Source organism: Eurytemora carolleeae, unplaced genomic scaffold (assembly GCF_000591075.1).
Source record: "Eurytemora carolleeae unplaced genomic scaffold, Eaff_2.0 scaffold496, whole genome shotgun sequence".
NCBI lineage: Eukaryota > Metazoa > Arthropoda > Copepoda > Calanoida > Temoridae > Eurytemora > Eurytemora carolleeae.
In genome coordinates, this window is record NW_019396422.1 from 1 (window position 1) to 22,967 (window position 22,967).

The 22,967-nt window shown below is 30.2% G+C and overlaps 1 protein-coding gene across 1 annotated transcript; it reads right to left on the reverse strand.

Annotated features, from left to right (window-relative positions):
- Window positions 1–1,310: 1,310 nt before the first annotated feature.
- On the reverse strand, window positions 1,311–21,438 carry LOC111702992 (protein tipE). Its single transcript, XM_023474827.1, has 11 exons — window positions 21,295–21,438; window positions 20,828–20,878; window positions 18,881–18,961; window positions 16,609–16,699; window positions 13,290–13,358; window positions 12,657–12,702; window positions 12,557–12,605; window positions 6,283–6,348; window positions 4,955–5,110; window positions 4,713–4,801; window positions 1,311–1,891 (listed from the first exon to the last, which is right to left on the reverse strand). The coding sequence occupies exons 1-11, from the start codon at window positions 21,340–21,342 to the stop codon at window positions 1,588–1,590; spliced, it is 1,050 nt and encodes a 349-aa protein (XP_023330595.1). The 5' UTR covers window positions 21,343–21,438; the 3' UTR covers window positions 1,311–1,587.
- Between the last annotated feature and the right edge of the window lie 1,529 nt (window positions 21,439–22,967).

The following is a 22,967-nucleotide window of genomic DNA, read 5'->3' on the forward strand; positions in this document are numbered from 1 at the left end:
ACCAATGATCATTTCACATAGACTCTATGCCTTTCACTTTACAAACGATGATTTTCCGTTATAACTATAAATCAACTGATGTTTTTTATTCACCTAATTCATTTTATAAACTTTATTTAACAGCTTAAAAAATTCGAAATTGAAATGGATAGTCTAGGGAACATACTGATTAATGTACTGCGTATAATTTGTGAACATTTACATGATTTGTACACTTTGAACTCCCTTTCAGGCTGAAAGGAACTGACAAAATTCATACCGAGGGATTCTAAATTATATATATTCTATTCTCTTTGATTGTATATGCATATATTATATTGCACAGTTTATATGTATATATGTCTGTATATATTATATTTTTAGTATGTGGATATCATATCAAACCTGAGATATAATAATCTCGAGTGTTTTATGATTCATATTGTTTAGTCTAAATATACGGAATGAAGGATGGATGGTTATATGTGGAATGTCGGGAAGGGATATTGGATGATTTTTGATACATAACCTCACCCCCCCCCCCCCGGCCCATTTCCCCCGGATGGAACATATCATATCATATCATATCATATTAGAAAGTTCCAATGATAATAATGATATCCTTTTAGATACTACACAAAATTTGTGTGAGCCCAAATGTTTATGTAAAGGTAGCTACATGGTACAGAACCGTCCGTGGGCAACAGATTGAATCAAAAATTTGTTTTTACAACCCCCAGAAGCCTCATCAAAAATTAAAAGTTAAATAATGTATCAAAATCGTCCGTGCACCAATCAATTGAAAACAACAGTTTTTAAAAATGTATAGCCGGCCATTCTTTCCACAATTTTAAGCATGTTGTATAAAAAGTGTTTTTTTTCTATTGGCTTTATTTGTCGGTAATTTATAGAATAAAATTAATTATATGTCACTTTTTTCTCCGATCCACGCTTTAGATTGATTTTTGTAGAAAATTCCAGTAGCAAGCTGAGAATCAATACTGTTTTGTTAGTTCATGGTGCTTTCTTATATATTTCTTTACAGCTACAGTTTATTTTTTTCTAGAATTTTAATATAGAAATTGGCCCTGAATACGTTTCTTGAATGAACATGAGGTTCGAGATTCTACTTGGCATACTTTAAGTCACAATAATTTGGCCGCTGATTCTTATCTTGACAGATTTGTTAAGTTTAAATAATTTCTTTAAATAATTAATTTTTTATTAACAAACCTTTTCAAAATTGACGAACCGGTGTGTTCTGCAGTATTTGTATTGTACTCTGGCGGAATAAATAGTGGGGTTTAGTGGAGAGGGATTCATACGTTATTTATAAAGTCTCTTGATTCAGCTCATTTCCTTATTTTTTTTTTTTTTTAAAGAAATTTGTTTAAAATTTTGATTGGGGAACTTGGTTGAACCCTGATAACGTTCTTATTTAAGCATGGTTTGAGTTTGACAGCTCTAAGTGGAGTAGTTTTATTTTCATAGAAAAGTTTATGCTCCAGGTAAAGCTGGGTTCCCATGATAGTATTTGTATAGAGTAGTAATATCTGTTTGTCTGTTTGTTTGTATGTCCGATCGTAGCTCAGGAACCCCTGAACCGATTTACCTCAATTCTGTTTGATTAGAGAAAACTGTAATACCACGGAAATGGTAATTTTTAGCTTGGGTTAAAAGATCTAGTTGAATAGGATTGACTCTTATAAAGAAAACTTTGTCTCCAAGCAAAGCTGAGTTTCCAATATAGATTTTCCTACATTCGCCTGTCTCTGAAGTCTCATCCTTTGTGGGTAACCCTGTCACAGTTGTATGTGCCCCACTGTATATTAATTTGAACCTGTTTGTGTATTCATCTTCATCTTCATCATCTAAATCATTGATACGAGGTGCTCGACATACTGACAAACATCTAAAATTGAAAAATCGGTGATAATGATGAACCAAACCTATTTAGAGTAAATAAAGTAGATGTTATTTCAACATTTTATTGAAAATATATTTCGGTCTGGGTTGACCCTCGTCAGTTCTTGGGATTGTTTCTGTCAGGAAGATTCAAAACAAACATCTAAAATATTGCTGCTCAAATAATTGGACTGTTGGTGTAATTCCAAGTGACCCTCTATTTGTAGACTGGCATGTCCGATTCACAACAGTAACACTTATCCTTATTTAAACGTTTGTAATTGTTAAACACAATTTGGTTGAAAACTGCTTTATATTTAAGAAATATAAGACTTTCAAGTCGTAGAAAATGAATACTATTGTTCAAATTTTTAAGAAGCAAGTTGGACGAAGAACATTTGTGATTTTTAAAAAAAATATGTAACGTCAGCTGTATTGGGATCTATACTGTACAGTAGTGTAAACTCCAATTTTCCGGGAATTTGAACACATCTTTAGAGATAAACACACAAATTGTCTGCCCTCGATGATTAGTCAAAGGTGGGTACAATTGTAAATCACACATTCCCCTCTCTGCATAGAGGATTACTTTAAACTACACTTACACTCCCTTTAATTAAAGGATTCTTCTGTCATAAAAAGTCTTTATTCAATAATACAAATTACACTTACAGTCCCTTTAATTAAAAGATTCTTCTGTCATAAAAAGTCTTTATTCAATAAAAAAATTGTTTTCTTGTGTCTTGAAATTGATAATTTAAATTTGTAGAACTTTAAGACTACCAAAGGTTGAATTAAATATGGAATTATAATTGAATATTAAAAATACTAAATTGAGTTGATATTTACTAATTTTAAATTCTAAATTGAGTTGATATTTACTAATTTTAAATTCTAAATTGAGTTGATATTGACTGATTTTAAATTCTAAATTGAGTTGATATTGACTGATTTTAAATTCTAAATTGAGTTGATATTTACTAGTTTTAAATTCTAAATTGAGTTGATATTGACTGATTTTAAATTCTAAATTGAGTTGATATTGACTAATTTTAAATTCTAAATTGAGTTGATATTGACTGATTTTAAATTCTAAATTGAGTTGATATTTACTAGTTTTAAATTCTAAATTGAGTTGATATTGACTGATTTTAAATTCTAAATTGAGTTGATATTGACTAATTTTAAATTCTAAATTGAGTTGATATTGACTGATTTTAAATTCTAAATTGAGTTGATATTGACTAATTTTAAATTCTAAACTGAGTTGATATTTACTAATTTTAAATTCTAAATTGAGTTGATATTGACTGATTTTAAATTCTAAATTGAGTTAATATTGACTAATTTTAAATTCTAATCTGAGTTGATATTGACTGATTTTAAAATCTAAATTGAGTTGATATTTACTAATTTTAAAATCTAAATTGAGTTGATATTGACTAATTGAAAATTCTAAATTTAGTTGATATTGATTAATTTTAAATTCTAAATTGAGTTGATATTAACTAATTAAAAATTCTATATTGAGTTGATATTAATTACCTAAAAATTCTAAATTGAGTTGAAATTGACTAATTAAAAATTCTAAATTGAGTTGATATAATAATTAACTAAAAATTCTAAATTGAGTTGATATTGACTAATTAAAATTCTAAATTGAGTAGATATTGACTCATTTTAAATTCTAAATTGAGTTGATATTGGCTAATTTTAAATTCTAAATTGAGTTGATATATTGACTAGTTTTAAATTCTAAATTGAGTAGATATTGGCTCATTTTAAATTCTAAACTGAGTTGATATTGACTAATTTTAAATTCTAAATTGAGTTGATATATTGACTAGTTTTAAATTCTAAAATTGAGTAGATATTGACTCATTTTAAATTCTAATTTGAGTTGATATTGACTAGTTTTAAATTCTAAATTGAGTTTATATTGACTAATTAAAAATTCTAAATTAAGTTGATATTTACTAATTTTAAATTCTAAATAAAGCCAAAGCTGGCTTCTAAATACTGTTGAATACAGTTCTATAGAGCAAAGAGTAGCAAACAGCGTTCCAAGTTTCTAGATGACATTTGTATACTTTAATGCTTGAAATTGTACTTAATGAAACAAGTTAATAAATGCAAAGAAAACCAATGTACGGAGTAACCTGGAACAATTATAATCTTTATTTAAAGTTTTTTTATTCTGTTAAAATTATATTTAGCCTAAATATATATTCAAAACTTCTAGTAAAAATATATACTCTTACTATATACTATGATGAATTGAGCATTATTTACATATATTTGGATATATTTGTATTGTCTGTCTGAATATCTGTTTGTTTGTTTGCATAGACGAAAATTAAAAATAAAAAGTAAAGGAAAGCTTCAGAAGAAGTTTTACGCCAAAAAAGTAAAAGCACGTAAGATTTAAATCTTATACGTGCTTTCAATCAGAACTGCATTTATTAAAGGGATGTTCGCGAAAAATGAAAACGCTAATAAATTTACTGAATTATATCACTTTTTTAACTGATTCTTTAAACATTACAATTACATATATTATGAATTTTATTGGGGTCGTTCGAATGTAAGTAACTTTTCATTTATAACTTTTTAAAATAATTATTTATATTTCGTGGATTTTGGATAACAAAGATCGAAGACATATTTAAAAAATTAGCACAAGGAAAAGTAAAATATAAGCAATTTATTAGTGTAGCTTCATGACCTTATATAAACACGTCTGTATGAATTTATCTAACAAAAAAAACAAAAGGATTTCTCGAGCCCGCCATTTTGTTGTCCACGACCTCGAAAAAAAATAAGTGTACCTCGTGTGCATTATACATAATATAATTCCAGACAGAGTACACGCTACTATTGGAACTAGAGTCGACAGCAGGAGGTCACGTAGGTCAGCCTGAAAACTTTGGAATTCAGTTCCAGACTTTGCGCTTTTATACCGCCTCAAGAATACACTATGTTCGGCTAAAATTCAATTTAATAAATATTTTTATTTAATATCAGAAATTATTTAATAAAATGTTTATTTTGTTGAATGGTTGTATAATACCTTAAGATCAATGTGTGTAATAGCTAAGCTCTGATTTGTCCTGGCATAATAACAAGGGAACAGTCCTCCTACTCTACCATATTCCTTCAACCAATCCTTGCACTGTACTGCAGGGGGATACCCACAACCCTTCACGTTTACAAACAGTGCTGCCATCTAGAAGTTATAAAAGCATTTGAAACTTTTATATTTGCAATGTCTAGTTTTAGACTATTTAACATAGATTAAATATATTAAAGAAAAAAGGCAGATAGTAATTTTGAGGTATTGCGAGAGGATGTATAGTAAAACCATCTATTGTTGTACGCACGCACTTTGTTTATTTTATGTTTGATTAGTGAAGCATCAACAATGTATATTTGAAATTGTACTTTATGAACCAAGCTAATCAATGCAAATAAAACAGATGTTATAGGGAGTAACCAAGAAATCTTATTTTAAAGTTTTTTATTCTGATTAAGATATATTTGCTGCTTTTTTTTCTTCAAAAATATTCAATATTTTTGTTGGTTATTATATAAAACCTACCTTTTGGTTATATATGAATCTGTTTGGTGTTTGATTATAAACACACCTGTTTGGTGTCTGATAATAAGTGAACCTGATTGGTATCTACTTACATACTAACCTGTTTGGTGTCTAATTACATACTAACCTGTTTGATGTCTGAGTACATACTAAACTGTTTGGTGTCTGATTATAAGCGAACCTGTTTGGTGTCTGATTATATACGAACCTGTTTGGTGTCTAATTACATACTAACCTGTTTGATGTCTGAGTACATACTAAACTGTTTGGTGTCTGATTATAAGCGAACCTGTTTGGTGTCTGATTATATACGAAACTGTTTGGTGTCTGATTATATACGAACCTGTTTGGTGTCTGATTATATACAAACCTGTTTGGTGTCTGATTATATACGAACGTGTTTGGTGTCTGATTATATACGAACCTGTTTGGTGTCTGATTATATACGAACCTGTTTGGTGTCTGATTATATACGAACCTGTTTGGTGTCTGATTATATACGAACCTGTTTGGTGTCTGATTACATACTAAACTGTTTGGTGTCTGATTATATACGAACCTGTTTGGTGTCTGATTATATACGAACCTGTTTGGTGTCTGATTATATACGAACCTGTTTGGTGTCTGATTATATACAAACCTGTTTGGTGTCTGATTATATACGAACCTGTTTGGTGTCTGATTATATACGAACCTGTTTGGTGTCTGATTATATACAAACCTGTTTGGTGTCTGATTATATAAACCTGTTTGGTGTCTGATTATATACGAACCTGTTTGGTGTCTGATTATATACAAACCTGTTTGGTGCTGGGGGGACCTTCTCCTATTTTTTCTTTTTCCGTTTTTATTATTGTGTAGTCTTCCTAATATTCAACAATTCATTTGTTGAATATCTCTTTTCTATGTTTTTCCAAAATCAGTGATTTAAAGGGAGTGAAAGCCGAATTTCAATTGACCCAAAATAAACATAAATCGCATGTATATGAATACGGCACACCGCTCTGCACCTTTATTTCGTATATCTATCTCTAAACGTGTTGAATTATGTATTTTTTTTTCTGTGTGTCTGTCGAATAAATCGCAAGACTCGTCATCATTTAGATCAAATTAAAAATTAGCAATGTATTGTAAGAAAAATAACAAAGTTTAAAACATTTTTAGGGGTTATACCGTTGTTTATCTGGCAACAGCTCTTTAAATGTGTGAAATGAATTTACTCGACAGTAGCACTTGAAGGGGAAATAACTAGAAATGCTTTTTGGACATAGTTTCAACGTGAGTGCTACTTTCAATCCTATTTTAAAGCTAAATTTTTCATATTTACTATTTTGACCTTTTTTATCTTTGACATCTTTTGGTATTCTTGAGAACTAATGAGTAAGAACAGAAGAAAACATAATTGCTTTTAATTCATTAATGCATATTTTAAAATTCTTTTATTTATGTTATTTTACGGTAATCTTTAAAAAAATCGACATTTTTTCAAGGCAAAATATTTCGATTTTGACCATCCGTAAACCTTCCCTATAGGTTCACTGAGTTACTAAAACAAATTTGGGCCTGATCGGTTCAGCCGTTTGACGTACACAGACAAAAGAGCCAAATATGTAAGTATAGAAAATAGTAGAAAACTATAAAACATATTAAACATTTTTAGCTTTTCAAATATTTGAAATCCAGATAAGCGCTTGAAAAGCATGAGGAAAAAAGATGTTAAAGAAATATACGACTCATATTTGATATTTCAAACAAAAAATATTAATTTAAAGGGACTGTCAACATAATTTTAAGTGAATCTCAATTATGGTTTTCTACTATTGTTGTTTCAAGATCTTGACTTTGACTGTTTTTAATTTTCTTAATTTGTGGTCTTTTCTTTACTTGTGCTTTTAAAAAAGAAGGTAATGATTGATTCACTACGGTACCCTCTAAACCTTCGTGGAAGTTTAAAAAATTTAACATTTAAATTGTAATTTATCTTAAATTTAAAAGTGACTGCCGGATTTTTCAGCTGAAAAATGTATGAATGAGGAAAACATCAGAATTGAACACTTTTTTGTAAAGACATAATCCTAAGTGTTGCTTAAATAAACGTTTGAAAGGGTACCGTTGTGAATCAGGTAAGTAAAACTATTATTGTACATTGGCAAAAAATTGCCTAATCAATTTAAAAGATTAATTAATTCAGAAAAAGCACACATTTCTTGGTCAGCTAATTAACCAGAGAATAATTTGTTTTAAACCAAAACCATACTGAAACAATTTACCACAAAATCAACAGCATATTAAACAAGGCTTTCTTCTATTTCAATTGTGAACTTTTTTTCTTTTTATGCATCAAGTAAAATAATTACCAAAAAAGTTCGCGGATTACATAATAAATTTCGTGTATTTTTTAAATCTAATGACAATCGAATTTTGTTGAAGTCTAACTTTTTTGTTTTGATCATGAGGTCACACACAAAATTTGGGCCCAATCGGTTCAGCCGTTTTGACGTTTATTTCGCAATTTAGTTCGCAAAATATCGTCCCCTCCCCCCCTCCATTTTTTCATTCTGACAGAATATGCATTGTAAATATGTGTTTGGAGGTGAATCAACAAGTTGAATTGAGTTGCTGACACATCTAATGTGTGTACTGTAGAATTAGGAAAGGAGGCACCTTAACTTGGTTCTAAAGTTTTAAGCTTGGCAAAACTGCAAAGATGTCTAAATTTTTTTTTTGCAAATTATGACATATCATTGAAATCTTACATGTTTTCATAAGTCCTCGTTTTGTAGAGCCATTGAGAAAGACACAAATGTTTTGAATTTATAATGTGTAACCAAATAAAGGAATTGAGTCTTTGCCGCAAACTCAAATTGTCTAATCCCTATATCTATGTAACCTGTTGGTGTAAACCTTTGATATTCTTAAACTTAGATTATTTGATCGAACCAAATTCATAGTTGAAATAAAGGTCTACGAAGGTTTTAAAGAAATAAAAATTAGAAAATCAGAGTTTCTGGCAAGGACTCAATTTCTTTGTTTTTCTCAGATGCATTATTTTAAAACAAAGGGAACTATGAGGTCTTAAAGTCGACTCTCTGCATTATTTTAAAACTTAGGGAACTACGAGGTCACAAAGTCTAACCTATGCGTTATTTTAAAACTTAGGGAACTATGAGGTCTCAAAGGCGAAACTGTGCGTTATTTTAAAACTTAAGTAACCACGTGGTCTCAAAGTCGAATCTATGCGTTATTTTAAAACTTAGGGAACTTTGAGGTCCCAAAGACGAACCTATGTGTTATTTTAAAACTTAGGTAACTACGAGGTCTCAAAGACGAACCTATGCGTTTTTTTTTAAACTTAGGTAACTACGAGGTCTCAAAGACGAACCTTTGATAACTGTGGCTTTCTCCTTCTGTCTAGTGGAGTTTGATATGATTGTACTGTAAATGTATATCCATATATTAATAATTTAAAACAACAAACCTTCCTCGGTTTGGTCATTTTTATACAAATCAGGTTTATGTATTTAGTCTTTGGTCTTATACATATTTTATGTATTTGACTAGCAACAATAAAGTATTTATTTTCTGTATCGAAATATTTACGGTTCAAGTTTGATCATTTAAAATCCGTCAACGCAGCGTAGGAGACCTTGAACACTTAAAGGGAGTGTTCGCGAAAATGAAAGGGAGTATAGGCTTAATGCGATAAAAAAGCGCTTTTGATCGCTACTAATCTTACTTCTATCTGTTGCGTCTATAAGGAGAAAATTGTTAAAGTCGTCTCATACCGAATATCATAGCGCCCATACAAATTCAGAAAATTGCAGCATACAACTTAGACCGTAAAAAATCAATTTAATTTCAAACAAATCATTCAGATATTACAAGCTATAGTCATCGATTATCTTTCGCCACATTTGTATATAGTTTATATTTTATAATATTTTATTTTTCTAGAAAACGTTTTAACGGATTTCGAAAAAGGGGAGTGGTACGCAGCATTCTTAGATAGTTGCGCAAGCGACAAGAGAAATAATCAAATTCAAAACAAATTAATTAAAAAATATTATAAAATATAAACTATACACAAATGTGGCGAAAGAGAATCGATGACTATAGGTTGTAATATCTGAATGATTTGTTTGAAATTAAATTGATTTTTTTACGGTCTAAGTCATATGTTGCAATTTTCTCAATTTGAATGGGCGCTAAGTTATTCGGTATGAGACGTCTTTAACAATTTTCTCCTTATAGACCCAACAGATAGAAGTAAGATTAGTAGCGATCCAAAGCGCTTTTTTATCGCATTAAGCCTATACCCCCTTACATTTTTCGCGAACACTCCCTTTAAATCTTTAGAATTCATATCCCCCAACAAAAAAGCATAAGATAGAAAATACAAAAAATCTAGATTAAGGGATTGGAAGCGTAATTATTTAATGTCAAAGATTGCAATGCCCGATTTACAACAGTACGGTAACGGCTTTAAAAGTTTTGTCTGATCAAATATGAATTAGATATCAATGTTTTGTTTAAACAAACTGTTTATTTTTACTAGTGGTTTATCTTCAAATATCACTTATTCTTATTTATAAAAAACAATGAAAAATTCACATAAAAATAACACACTTTTGAGGGTCACTTAAAATTACGCTTACATAGAAGATTAGTTACCGTTACCAGGACCTCTAATTTACCGTGATAAATAAGCTAATTTCTATCTGTGCCAAATCAGTTAGTTTGTCATCTATAAATATACATTGAAAATAGAATGTATAAAGTTCAGACTTTCGATCAGTATTTTCAAAGAGTTCTCTAAATAACAATATAATCTTTTTACTTTTAAAATATTGTTTTCTATGACAACATTACGCAGTTTTTTCTGTTTTTATTGGGAGATTTGTAAAATTTTATAAAATCTTTGATGAGCGATTAAAAACATGTTACTTCCCGCGCCCTAAAACCCTCCTTGTGTGGTCCTGTTTAGAAACCTTAACTTTGGACCCAAATTTTCGTATTTACTATGAAATAATATTTTGTTGGATTAAATATGTTTTATCTACATATTAACGTAAAAATGTCTTTTATTTTTTTTTTCAACAGGTTTTGAATTACGGATCAAAGTTTGCACAACTTAAAGAAAATCAACTTTAAAAATGAACGCCCTAGCTTTCTCTAGTCATTTATCATGTATATCATATATGATGCTGTATATTGAATACATATATTTTGTTTATCTGTGTACGTATGTGTATTTGTATTTAAGAAAGGTCTGAACCGACAGGTCTAACGGGATTGAAAATCTTATTTCTAAAAATAAAAAGTTTGTTTCTAAAAATTGTTTTGCGTTATCATCGATTAAAAGGTTTAAAAAGGGTTTCCGATACGAGAAATATTTTTTATCTATGATAGATATTAAGCTTGTACAGACTTACACTTGATTTAAAAGAATATTTTAGACATATTGTAAAGTGAACCATATTCCTGTAAGGGCTGTGACGGGATTGGGAAGCAATGTATGACAACTTACACCATAGTTTTAGTATAAGTAAATATTTCCATTTACTAATAGCGCCCGTTGAAAGATTCGTAACTCTGATTGGATAATGAGATAGATAGAAAGATAGATGTTACTATTTTATTGGTTCAGAATAGACAACAAACACATGACTGAACCCTGATTGGATGAGGCGCTAATGTCAACGTAATTTCAACTGACCCTTTATGTAAACCTTTATCTGATCAATAATATGGAAGATATTGTCGTTTCCCGAGGTTTAAAAGCCACTCTTTTATAGAAACTCCAATTGAAAATAAACAGTTTTTAAATTTAAACATCTGTGCATAGAGAGTCCCCGACTTTTTATTTGTAACTCAAAAAAAATCCTTTTGTTCGGAACTTGTAAGAGTCATAAACCAATTAATTTTACATTTTAATTAAAGTTTGCAACGTTAAACATAACTTTATTGCATGTATGAAGTTAGAAGTAAAAGTTATGATACGAAAATTATTGCTTGAAATTTCAGCAGATTTGTTTTATGTTCTGAACTTTCTAAAATTCTTGGAAAATTTTCTTTAGAACAATATTCATAAAACAACTCTTTCCATGTATGTTTACACATTTTTTCATCCTGATATTTAATTTATTTATTATCTTATGAATCGAATCTAAAATAAGCATCGAAATATAGTTCTGATCTACCTAGCTGGGTCTAATTGGCTGATTTTTTTTAAGGACCTTAATTTTAAAACTCCTGTACCCATTTAAAGTGCGACATGTCCGATTCACTTTGGTACCCTATAACCTTTGTCTGAATGATAACGCAAAAGACACCATCGTTTTTCAAGCATGAAAAGGATTTAATTCTTATCATTTCCCCGATTGTTTCTAAAGCAGAAATCCGCAAATTACTTTTGGTACGAACCACGATTAAAAATATAAATTTTTTAGTAAAAATAGGGAATTTATCTCTTGCATTCTTGTTAGGACGAAGCTTTTATGGTACCACTGTGAATCGGATATGATTGGAGAGTTGATTGAAATTACATGTCCAGTTCCTTTAACACTATAAAACCTCTTCTCTTATTATATTGTAATTAACTTGAGTAAAATTTCATGTTGTTGCATGCCTGTATAATGTTTAGTTTAGAATTCATGTGTTTACAGAGAGACAGAATTCTAACAATCTTTGTAATTTTAAAGTGACCCTCCATATATAAACTAGTTTTTCCGTTGGTCTGATTCACAATGGTACCTTTAAAGCTTTAGCTGATCAAGAATAAATAAAATATTTTTTTTTTCTGGTAAAATTTTTTTTTCAATTGTTTTCTCTCTTAAAAATGACAAGATCTCTGTGATACAAAAATACTTTTCGAGCAATTAAAACGACAATATCTTTAACAAAGCTGGTCAGTACACGATGTAAAGGGTATCGTTGTAATCGGACACACCAGACTTGAAAATGAAGGGTCCCTTGAAATTACGTCTACAATCCCTTTAATCTTGGTTGCCAGGAGGATGAAAGTAAAAAAAATGAAAAAGCCGAGAAAAATGAAGATTTATTTGTGAATTGTTCCTGAGATAAAGAATACTCTACTAATATATGATGACATTGGAAGATATCCCTAGAAACAAATATAATAATAAATATATAGATATATAATTGTAAACATTACCTGGTACACCCCTCCCTACAGGAAGACCAAGAACAGTTGCTTGCCCCTGAACAAAAAGGTTTCTCTGTCAGCTGTATTGGTTTCTAAGTAACATGGTTCTTTTACAATGTATAAGTGTCCACATTGGATAGAGATATTAAGCATACAAAATTCACGATATCCACGTTAAAGTTCAGATTTTTGGTTTACTATTTCGATTACAATCGAATTCTTTGCACTCTTTAATAATCTAAATAGTGAATCAGATATCGGAATGTGGATATTGTGAATTTTGTATGCTTACTGTCTCTTATCCAATGTGGACACTTATTAATTTGAGTATTTGAATTACATGCTGCTATATTTGCTTGTATTATATGCTACTCTTTTGCTTGTTTGTATTATATTCTGCTCTTTTGCTTGTTTGTTTTATATGCTGCTCTTTTGCTTGTTTGTTTTATATGCTGCTCTTTTGCTTGTTTGTCTGTTATTTTGCTTGTTTGTTTTATATGCTATTATTTTGCTTGCTTGTTTTATATGCTGTTATTTTGCTTGTTTGTTTTAAATGCTGTNTAGAATTGGTTTGCTTGTGATAACGGTATACTTTGTATTATATGCTGTTATTTTGTATGTTTGTCTAAATATGCTTCTAACCTAGAATTGGTTTGCTTGTGATAACTCTACACTCCACAGCACGATCCACAAAGTCTGCTGTCAACGTTGCTGAAAATTAAGAGTTAAAAATAACTGACAAAACTTCTATTTAATGAGGGGTAGGTCCAATTCACAAAAGAACCCTTTTAAACCATTATCTGATCATAAATGCGGAAGAATCCGTTACTTTAATAACTTGAAAAGTGTTTAATTCTGAAAATATTACCTCTTGTTTCTGTAAGCAGAAATCCGCAAGTCACTTTTATAAAGGACCCCAAATAAAATAATTTAATTTCGAAAAAACGGACAGTTCACTCATTGTTAATCAGCTAGAGCTTTCAAGAATTAGCTTGTAAATCCAACATTCTACTCTATAAATGTAATTGAAATTACTTTCACATTTTGTTGAAATAATAGTTATTTTAATAAAAAAGAATAGTTTTGAGGATAAAATTCACCACACTCAAAATTTTAAATCAAAGTTAACCGAAGAAGCTTAAACTGTTGTTAAACTTAAGATTAGAAAATTCTAAACTTGATGAGCATAAAGTAAAACTTTTATACAAAATTTAGAAATATACACAATCTGGAAATTTACATTTTATTGCTTGAGAATATTTTGAGGTAGTTTTATGTTAGATATTTGATTCAATCAATCTTAAAATCTAGACCTTGGGTTGTAAATATATATAAGTTGTTTTTATTGAATATTTTATTGGTAAATACTTATAATAAACTCGGCCTATATAGGCACTTCGGACCCATTTTTCAGAAACCATTTATACCACTGATTTTAAGTCGCCATATGTTCATCATTCTATATAAAACTTTCGCGGATTTATCTGTTGAAAGGAACTGTACTTTTGCCACAAACTCTGATTTTTAAATTCCTTTTCAACCCAATGTCGTAGACCTTAGATATTTTAAACTATGACTTCTATTATATTAGATAATCCAAATTTGAAATATCAAAGGTTTATATATACGCCATCTTGTTGTAGAGATATAAGTATTAGAAAGGGATTTGTGGCAAAGACTCAATTCCTTTGTAAATTTTCAAAGCTGACATTTTTTAAAGACACAATTTTTCAATTATAACCTTCACCAAAAAGCTTTTCTAGGGTCATGCAAGTTGTCATAAAAAATGTTTTCATAATCGGTTTAGCTGTTTGACGCTTATTAGATACAAACCAATAAACATACAAGTCAAATTTATATGTTGAATTGGAAATTTGGGACGCTTTGCGTATTATCTTTGGTGCTAGTTTCTCTGGGGAAATTCAGTTTTACAATGGAAATATAAAAAAAAATTCATCCTGCAATTTTATGGTAAAGTTTCTTATAAATATCTTGAGGAAATTTGAAAGCACATTTGTTTTATTTATTTGAATCAAGTCGTTTAAAATTGTAAAAAATACGAAAAGAGTGGTTTCTGACGTAGACAACTAAATTTTAAAGTTAATTGATTGATATCAAATAAATTATGTTGGGTTCTGCAGAACTTTGAATGATAAATAATTGATTGCTGTTCATCAGTTGTTTAGCTGTTTAGCTGTTTAGCTGTTTAACTGCTTAGCTGCTTAGCTGATTAGCTGATTAGCTGTTTAGCTTTTTAGTCTGTTTAGCTGTTTAGCTGCTTAGCTGCTTAGCTGTTTAGGTGTTTAGCTGTTTAGCTGTTTAGCTGTTTAGCTGATTAGCTGATTAGCTGTTTAGCTGATTAGCTGTTTAGCTGATTAGCTGATTAGCTGTTTAGCTGTTTAGCTGTTTAGCTGCTTAGCTGATTAGCTGATTAGCTGTTTAGCTGTTTAGCTGTTTAGATGTTTAGATGTTTAGCTGTTTAGCTGTTTAGCTGTTTAGCTGTTTAGCTGTTGTTTGAATAACATATTGACAGGAAAGTAATGTTTAGTTATAAATGTGTCAACCAAATTGAAGTTCACAGCATGCCAACTTAATTATGAATAATAATCGATTTTATTGTTCATACTTTTAATACGTTTCATAAAATTTAAAGTAATGATAATTTACGTCATGTATAACTTTACAATTAAAAGGGTAAAATTACCATAAAAAAAAAACAAGAATTGGTGAAAATTTACCGCATTTGTATGTTTTAACTCATAAATAAACAAGAATTGGTAAATGAGCTGATTCGTTGACACAAACTTTGATTTTCTAATTCTTATATCTTTGCAACCCAAAATAGTATGTAGACCTTAGATATTTCAAACTAAGAATTCTGTTAGATTTATCCAAATAGATTGTTAAGTACAATAGATGACAACGTAGTCTTTGTACACTCTCAGTACAGCTGTATTCTTACATCACAAGTGTCAACTCAGTATTGTGTCCGACAAAATTATTAATAATAGTGATAATTTTAGAATAAAGAGCTTATTTTACAGTGAAAAAGGTGCAGTTTTATGTATTATTTATTTTTCTGTTTTTACACTTTTTTATTCAATCTTGAAAAACATGTCAAATACTGTGAGAAAATTTCGTTTTCCTTGTTATATTTGACACTTGTGACGTCGTGTATAATTGATCCATTTCTGTTGACACATATTGTACTTGATAATCTATTTGGATTTATCAGGTTGCAAAGACTAAACATTTAAGTTTGTGGCAAATAATCAATTCCATTACCGTTAACGAGAAACATTTACACATTTTTTTTCGATTGTCACATTTTCGATTTAATTTCCTAATTACAAAAAGTTATTTTCTTGAATAAAACTGTAATAGGTAACAAATATTGAAATGCACTTTTTGTATTTATATCATAAGTTCTTTCATGATACAACATTTCATGAATTGAACAATAATTACACCTTCAAACTGATTCAATTTAAGATACAGGTGTATAATGAGGGTTAATTTTGCATTTGTTAACAAGTTTCATTTCATGATTAGAAAAATACGTTACATGGGAACAATGGAACTAAAATTCAAAAATAAATTCCACCTACCAAAAATTAAACATATAGATGGATCTACAAAGAATGGAACTACCTAGAGCCGGATCTACAATGAATGGAACTACCTACAGCTGGATCTACTATCAATTGAACTACCTAGAGCTGGATCTACTATGAATGGAACTACCTACAGCTGGATCTACTATGAATGGAACTACCTACAGCTGGATCTACTATGAATGAGACTACATAGAGTATAATCTACGATGAATGGAACTACCTAAAGTTGGATCTACTATGAATGGAACTACCTAGAGCTGGATCTACAATGAATGGAACTACCTAGAACTGGATCTACAATGAATGGAACTACATAGAGTTGGATATACTATGAATGGAACTACCTAGAGCTGGATCTACGATGAATGGAACGAGGAACATGAGAGCGCTGAAGCTGCACATAGCGATCAAGGAACATGTAAATGTCGTCATAAACTAAAAAAATGCATTAAGGAACTAAACACTTGCAACAAACTCTAAAATTTATATTCCTTTATCTTTGCAACCAGATGTAATCGCCTTTCAAAGTATCTAATTTCCTGGAGTTTTTAATCAAATTTAAAAATACCAAAGATTTACACTATTAGGTTGCAAAGAATGGAATAGAACTTGTTACATGGTTGTCCAGACTGATTGTTTACTATTCTACTCCCCTCTAATATTCTTTGTGCAGAGGATTAGTTTTGAATATTAAAGCAAGTAATAATTGCCAACCACTACCCGGTTTTATTATATGTTTAAAATAATTAACTAATACAAGCGAAATAAATCTTCATAAACATGGATATGGATTTATTGAAAGATCAGCATCGAAACAAATTTTTTTGCCTAAACAAACAATTTAAAAAGTTTCGAAACAAAAAATGGACAATATTCATTCATCTTTTGATATCAATATCGACCTTTTATAAAAAAATTTACTAGTGACAAATATGGATTTTTGAAATATCGTAAATATCCATGCATGCAGACCTTTGAGTCTAAAATTCGACAAAAACTCATCTGCCATTCAAGTTATAATTGGGGACCAACTCTGAAAAAAGTAAAAAATCGATCACCCTCAGAAAATACTAAATATAAAAAAGTTTTAAAATTAGTTACAAATAAAAAAGCTTTCTTTTTTAAAATCATGGTTTAAAAAAAAGAGGAAAAAATATAATTTCTGAAATCATTCTGCGTTGAAAGGTTAGATTGGGTTGAAAGGATGAAAAACTTGAAGGTTTCTAAAAGTTTGAGATGTGACAAGATCAGGGAACAAAAGAATAATAAACTTATATTTCGTCAGGTAGTTCTGTAGAACCCAGGACCCACAAAACTGTGGATTTAAAAATACGAGATTTAATCAGTGTACAGGGTTACCCACAAAACATGAGACTTCAGAGACGACTGTACGGACTTTGTTTAGTCCGTTTTCCCACATTCAGGGTTCCTTGTATGTAAGCCAAAACTGGCTTATTTCTGTTCTTAATCATTTAGTAAACGATCAATATACTCCACGGCATGAAGAAACCAAAGATAAAGCTATAAATTTATAATGTTTTGGGTCGTCTTTACAGTCTCATCCATAGTGGGTAACCCTTTATTTGATGTTGTCGTCAAGTAGTTCAGTAGGACCCTTAAAAATCTGGAATAAAACGACGACATTTAATCAATTGGTGCATTTTATGTAGGTATAAAGCATATACTTTTACCGGTAGCTTAGAAAATTATGCAGGGACTGAAATTACGTATAATTTTTTTTAGTTCATTTACAGTAAGAACCAGAAAATTCTGGAATAAGAAGTCGACTTTTAACTCAATTCATGACTTACAATAGTCAAATAAACATGAGCCCCAGCAATTGTGCAGTGTAAACATACAATTTTCTGGTTATCACTGTAGTCTAGCGTGGAAGTCTTGGTAAATGATCACCAAACTTTGGTTAAGTGTGAAAACTGGACTCTACTCAACCACTTTTTCTTTATTATGTTCAATGAAGAGAATAATAAATAATGAAAATATTTTCTCTAATGTTCACTAACCTAGTCTTATTGCATTCTCAACCTTTTTTCAACTATTATTAAACATTTTTATCAGACATATCTTCTATGTGTATTGTGTATCCAGGAAACAGAATATTTACAGAATATATAATTTCTAATAATTTATTTTCTCAAGAGTTTTCTTTTTATAAAAAGAATAAATAAATATTCTCCTTAAAGGGAATTTAAGCGTAATTTCAAGTGACCCTCCATGCATAGATGATAGTGTCCGATTCACAACGGCACCTTTGATCAATAATATCTTTGTAAAAACTTAATTCTAAAAGTCGTCTTCCTATTTCCGGTTAACCCTGTAGACTTAAAAGTATTTAATTCAGATAATTTTATATGTCTTCCTGTATGCACAAGAATTGCGAAAGTTACCTTGTATGGAAAAACCACAATTAATATAGAATTATCACCTTTTTCAAATTATGAACATTCATATCTAATTCATACTTATTCAGACAAAGCTTTACAGGGTACGGTTGTGAATCAGGCATTGCCATCTTTGCATGGAGGGTCGCTTAAACATTACACTTACAGTCCCTTGGAGAACTTTAGCTTGTAAGCTAAAAAGTATGAAAAACTTTACCTTCAGTTTTTCCAAGAAAGATCTAGATTTTGTCGTCTTCTTCATTTTTTTCATATTTGCTTCTTTAACCTTTGCCATCATCTTAGAAAACAAATAAATTGCGATTTAAGGTGTTAAGTACGTAATTTTAGTACTATAAATTAACAATTTTATCAGAATGTTGTCCAAAATTCCCAATTTTCTCTCCGACTTTAATTGATTTCGAGAGAGGTTGCTGAACCTCATACTGCCGGTTTAACTACCTTTTAAGTGCTCACTGGCTCAAATCCTGAATCACTGATTCAAAGTTTAGGATTTTGAACAACCCTAATTGAAAATACACATACAGGGTGTCCCAATAAACATGGGAATTCAGTGATAAATTCGATATCGTCTTTGTTATGAATTAGAATTGTAATACCTAATTTTTAAAACCATAATAATATTATGTCTGCTAGAGTTTATTTTATGAAAACGATAAAAGACTGTAAAGATGTGTCTATTATGTCTCCGCAAGATTAACAATAAAGACCGATAAGTTTACTCAGTTTGTGTACTGTAATTTTCTTGTTTTACTAAGTACAAACAAATTGTAAACATAGCAGACGAAAATCTTACAGATTACAGCTTTCTCAGTAGGTATTACTATACTAAATCAAAGAATTATTTAAAAAGACGATATCGAATTCGTCACTGAATTCCCGTGTTTATCGGGACACCCTGTAGATTTAGCCTGCTCTGAAAAGTTACAACGATATTTATAACATGGTCGACTTTGAAGTGTCGCGCCGCCTTTGGCTTTGATTTTACCGCTCTAACTCACTTATGCTTTTTTGTAGCCCTAAACGTTTACATTTTAGAACTTAAAGCACAAGTTTCAATTTTAGGTCTTTAGAAGAAATTGGCAAAATCCTCTTCAATTTTTTGCGTGTCGCAAATATTGGGTTCATCAATCATGGTTGAAACAGAACCATTCTAGGATATTTCATAATTTTAAATCTTCAAGTTCAACCCTCACAATTCATTAAATCCGGTCCAAGTTAAAAAAATCCTTATTTGATTTAATATCCAAAAACAAACAAAAAAGCGAAGTAAAATCAAAAACTAAAGCTATATGGTGATTCCAATGGTAAAGATAAGAAATAATCTGAAGGTAAAGGGGGAGACCGCCAACGGTTATATTCTATTTGAAATTAAACCATAACATTTTGTTTGAAAAACCAAACAATCAAAATTTTCATCATTTTAAAATTCTGGCGCTGTGTCCAGCATAGGGTTTCCAGCAAACGAAATTTAGCTTTTTTTTTGCGAAAATGAATTATGCAAAAAAATGTGTAAAAGATGCGAAATTTCGCGAAAAGACTTTTCGCGAAAACCATAGCTGTAACAATTAATTGCGCAAAAATACTTGCAGAATTCTCTGCTCTGAGAGCTCAGCATTAGAAGTTTATTGTATCATGATTAATAATTTCTTTTCCGTATTTTTTCTGCTAAAGGAATTGAGTCTTTGCCACAAACTCTGATTTTATAATCCTTATATCTTAAGAATCCAATGTCGTAAATCTTTGATATTTCAAACTTATATTTTTTGATCTAACAGAATTCATAGTTTGAAATATCTAAAGTCCACGACATCGGAATCCAAAGATAAAGGATTTAGAAAAGCAGAGTTTGTGACAAAGACTCAATTCCTTTTCGCATTTTCCCCCCCATTAATTTTTGCATTGTTTATGCAAAATTTTCGCGTTTCTTATTTCCCCCCCCCCCCCCCTACACAAATGCTCTCGTACGCCCCTGTAAGGGGTGGTGAACCATCGCAGGTCCCAGGGTAGTGTCTCCATTGCATGACACCGGTAAATAATCAGATTAAAGATAGAATAGTGACGTAATAATTGATATTATAATGATCCAATAAAAGGACAAATTTGGACTAAAAAAAAATATTTTTTCTTCTTCAATTTTTCCAACCTGTTCTTTGGTAACTGTTGTCCCTCCATCGTACTCTGCTGTACTTGGCACCTATAAACAATATATTTCTAATTCATAGACAAAAATACAAAAAAAAACAAATTATTAGCTCTTGCTTTCTTTCGACGCATTTAAATAAAAAGAAAGTTAAACAACGCTTTAGGTTATAAATGTTTCTTAAATTAATGTTAAATCCTTTCCAAATTACATTTCGAAAGATTTCTAAATTTACATCTTTGATAAAATAATCATAAGGTAAGAACTATTGATTCATTAAAACTTTTGAATTTTGTAAATAAGATTCGTCTTTTTTAAGTTTTTTTTTAATTTATCTGGCATTAATCAGGCATCATATTTCAATATTTCTCTAATGCGAGAAAAAGTTAAAGCGCAGAGCATATATTTAACTCATTCGAACCAATTTAAATCAGTTCTTAGCGTTCTAAAATTTTCATCCACTGACTAACCGTTAGCTCAGGGCCATTATTACTCACAAACATTGGATTGAACGGCATGTTAACTATTCCTATCAGTCTTGAAACCAGCTGATTTGTTTAATGTTTATAACAATGGAGGAACAACCGAGTTAAAATACTTCATTTTTCCTCTCATTTTCTGAAATAATAAATATTTTATACGTAATAAATATGATTTTAATGGGACTGTATTCGTAATTTTAAGTTACCCTAGATTTACAACATTGACAACAGTCCCTTATCTCCTTTGTTGGGTCAAGGATGACGGATATATCCTTAGTTTTCTAGCTGAAAAATGCATGCCTTGAGACGTCATTCGCCGGGAATGTACAGTGTACAGTGTACAGTGAACATTGCGCTCAATCTTTAACAAACAATCATCGTTTAGAGGTATATATTATTGTAAAGCTTCACACATGAAGATCACTAGAAATTACGTCTACAGTTTCTAAAAACATCATAAAGTAATATTTTCTTTACGTTACGAGAACTAGGTTTCTTATCTGTATAAAAACTTTGGTTCCTTTCTCGATCTATTTCTACGATATATAGTTGGTTTAAATGTGAGGACAGGTGTAACTTATTCCATCTACTCTAACCCTATCTCTCAAACTACATCAAATTAGACCTAATTAATTCTTTCCAAACTTTTCCACTTCTTCTTAAAAGTTTTGAGTATCCATACTTTCTATCTATCTTTCAACTTATCTTAAACCTCTTTTATTAGTTTCATTCTATTACTTTAGAATTAGTAGTTTTCCTTTCTCTAATCTTTCCTTCTTTTTATTCCTTTCCTTTTTTCTTCCCTATATTTCCCTCCATTTTTTCCTTTCTTCCTTTTGTTCCTCTCTTTCGTTTCTTTCTTTATTTTATTCCCTTCCTATCTCTTCTCTGTTTAGTTCCTTCCTCTCTTCCTTTCTGATCCTTTCTTTACTTTCTTTCTTCCTTTCTTATCCTTTCTTTACTTTCTTTCTAATCCTTTCTTTACTTTCTTTCTTACTTTCTTATCCTTTCTTTACTTTCTTTTTTTCCTTTTTTTCTTATATTTCTCTCTTCTTTTGCGTTCCTTTCTAATTTTCTAATTTTGTAATTTGGAAAACTTTGCAACCTGATGTAGGTAAATCAATATCATCTTATCATAACCAGAAAGAGAGTAAATATGGTTTTGATTATGTGATTATTTTAACTTTTAAATAATCCTCAAATGAAACATGTTGTAAAAATGTTCGATTTAACATTTGATATTTATCAATCATTTTAATTAAACACATTTACAGTCCCATTTCATGAAAATATAATAACTATCAAACCTTAATTATTATTTTACTAATAAAGGTATTTTGCCAGATTAAAAACAGGGTGAACTAAAAGTATACCTCACTTTAGAAACCGTGTTTGCAAAAATTGTTTTTATTTTATTTTGTTGTTAAGTTAATAATGTAGAAAGGATGTAGAACAATATATACAGTGGGACCTATAAAAATGTGAAACAGGAAGACGACATTTAGACAATCCCTTGTGACTAAATTGAACCACTTCTCTTTAGCTTATCTGGCAAAACCGGAAGTACAGGGTTCAACTTCATCTCGCTATTCATCCCCCCCCCCCTCTATAAACAGAAGAAAACACCAATCAAATCATAAATTTTGACACGTTTTTCCATT

Coding starts and splice junctions, on each gene's coding strand:
- LOC111702992 (XM_023474827.1), bottom strand. CDS start 21,342: ATGCCGTTCAATCCAATGTTTGTGAGTAATAATGGCCCTGAGCTAACG. Junction 16,700..18,880: donor CTTTCTTGGAAAAACTGAAG/GTAAAGTTTTTC, acceptor GCATTTTTTTAG/TTTATGACGACATTTACATG. Junction 6,349..12,556: donor TAGAGTATTCTTTATCTCAG/GAACAATTCACA, acceptor GTTGAATATTAG/GAAGACTACACAATAATAAA.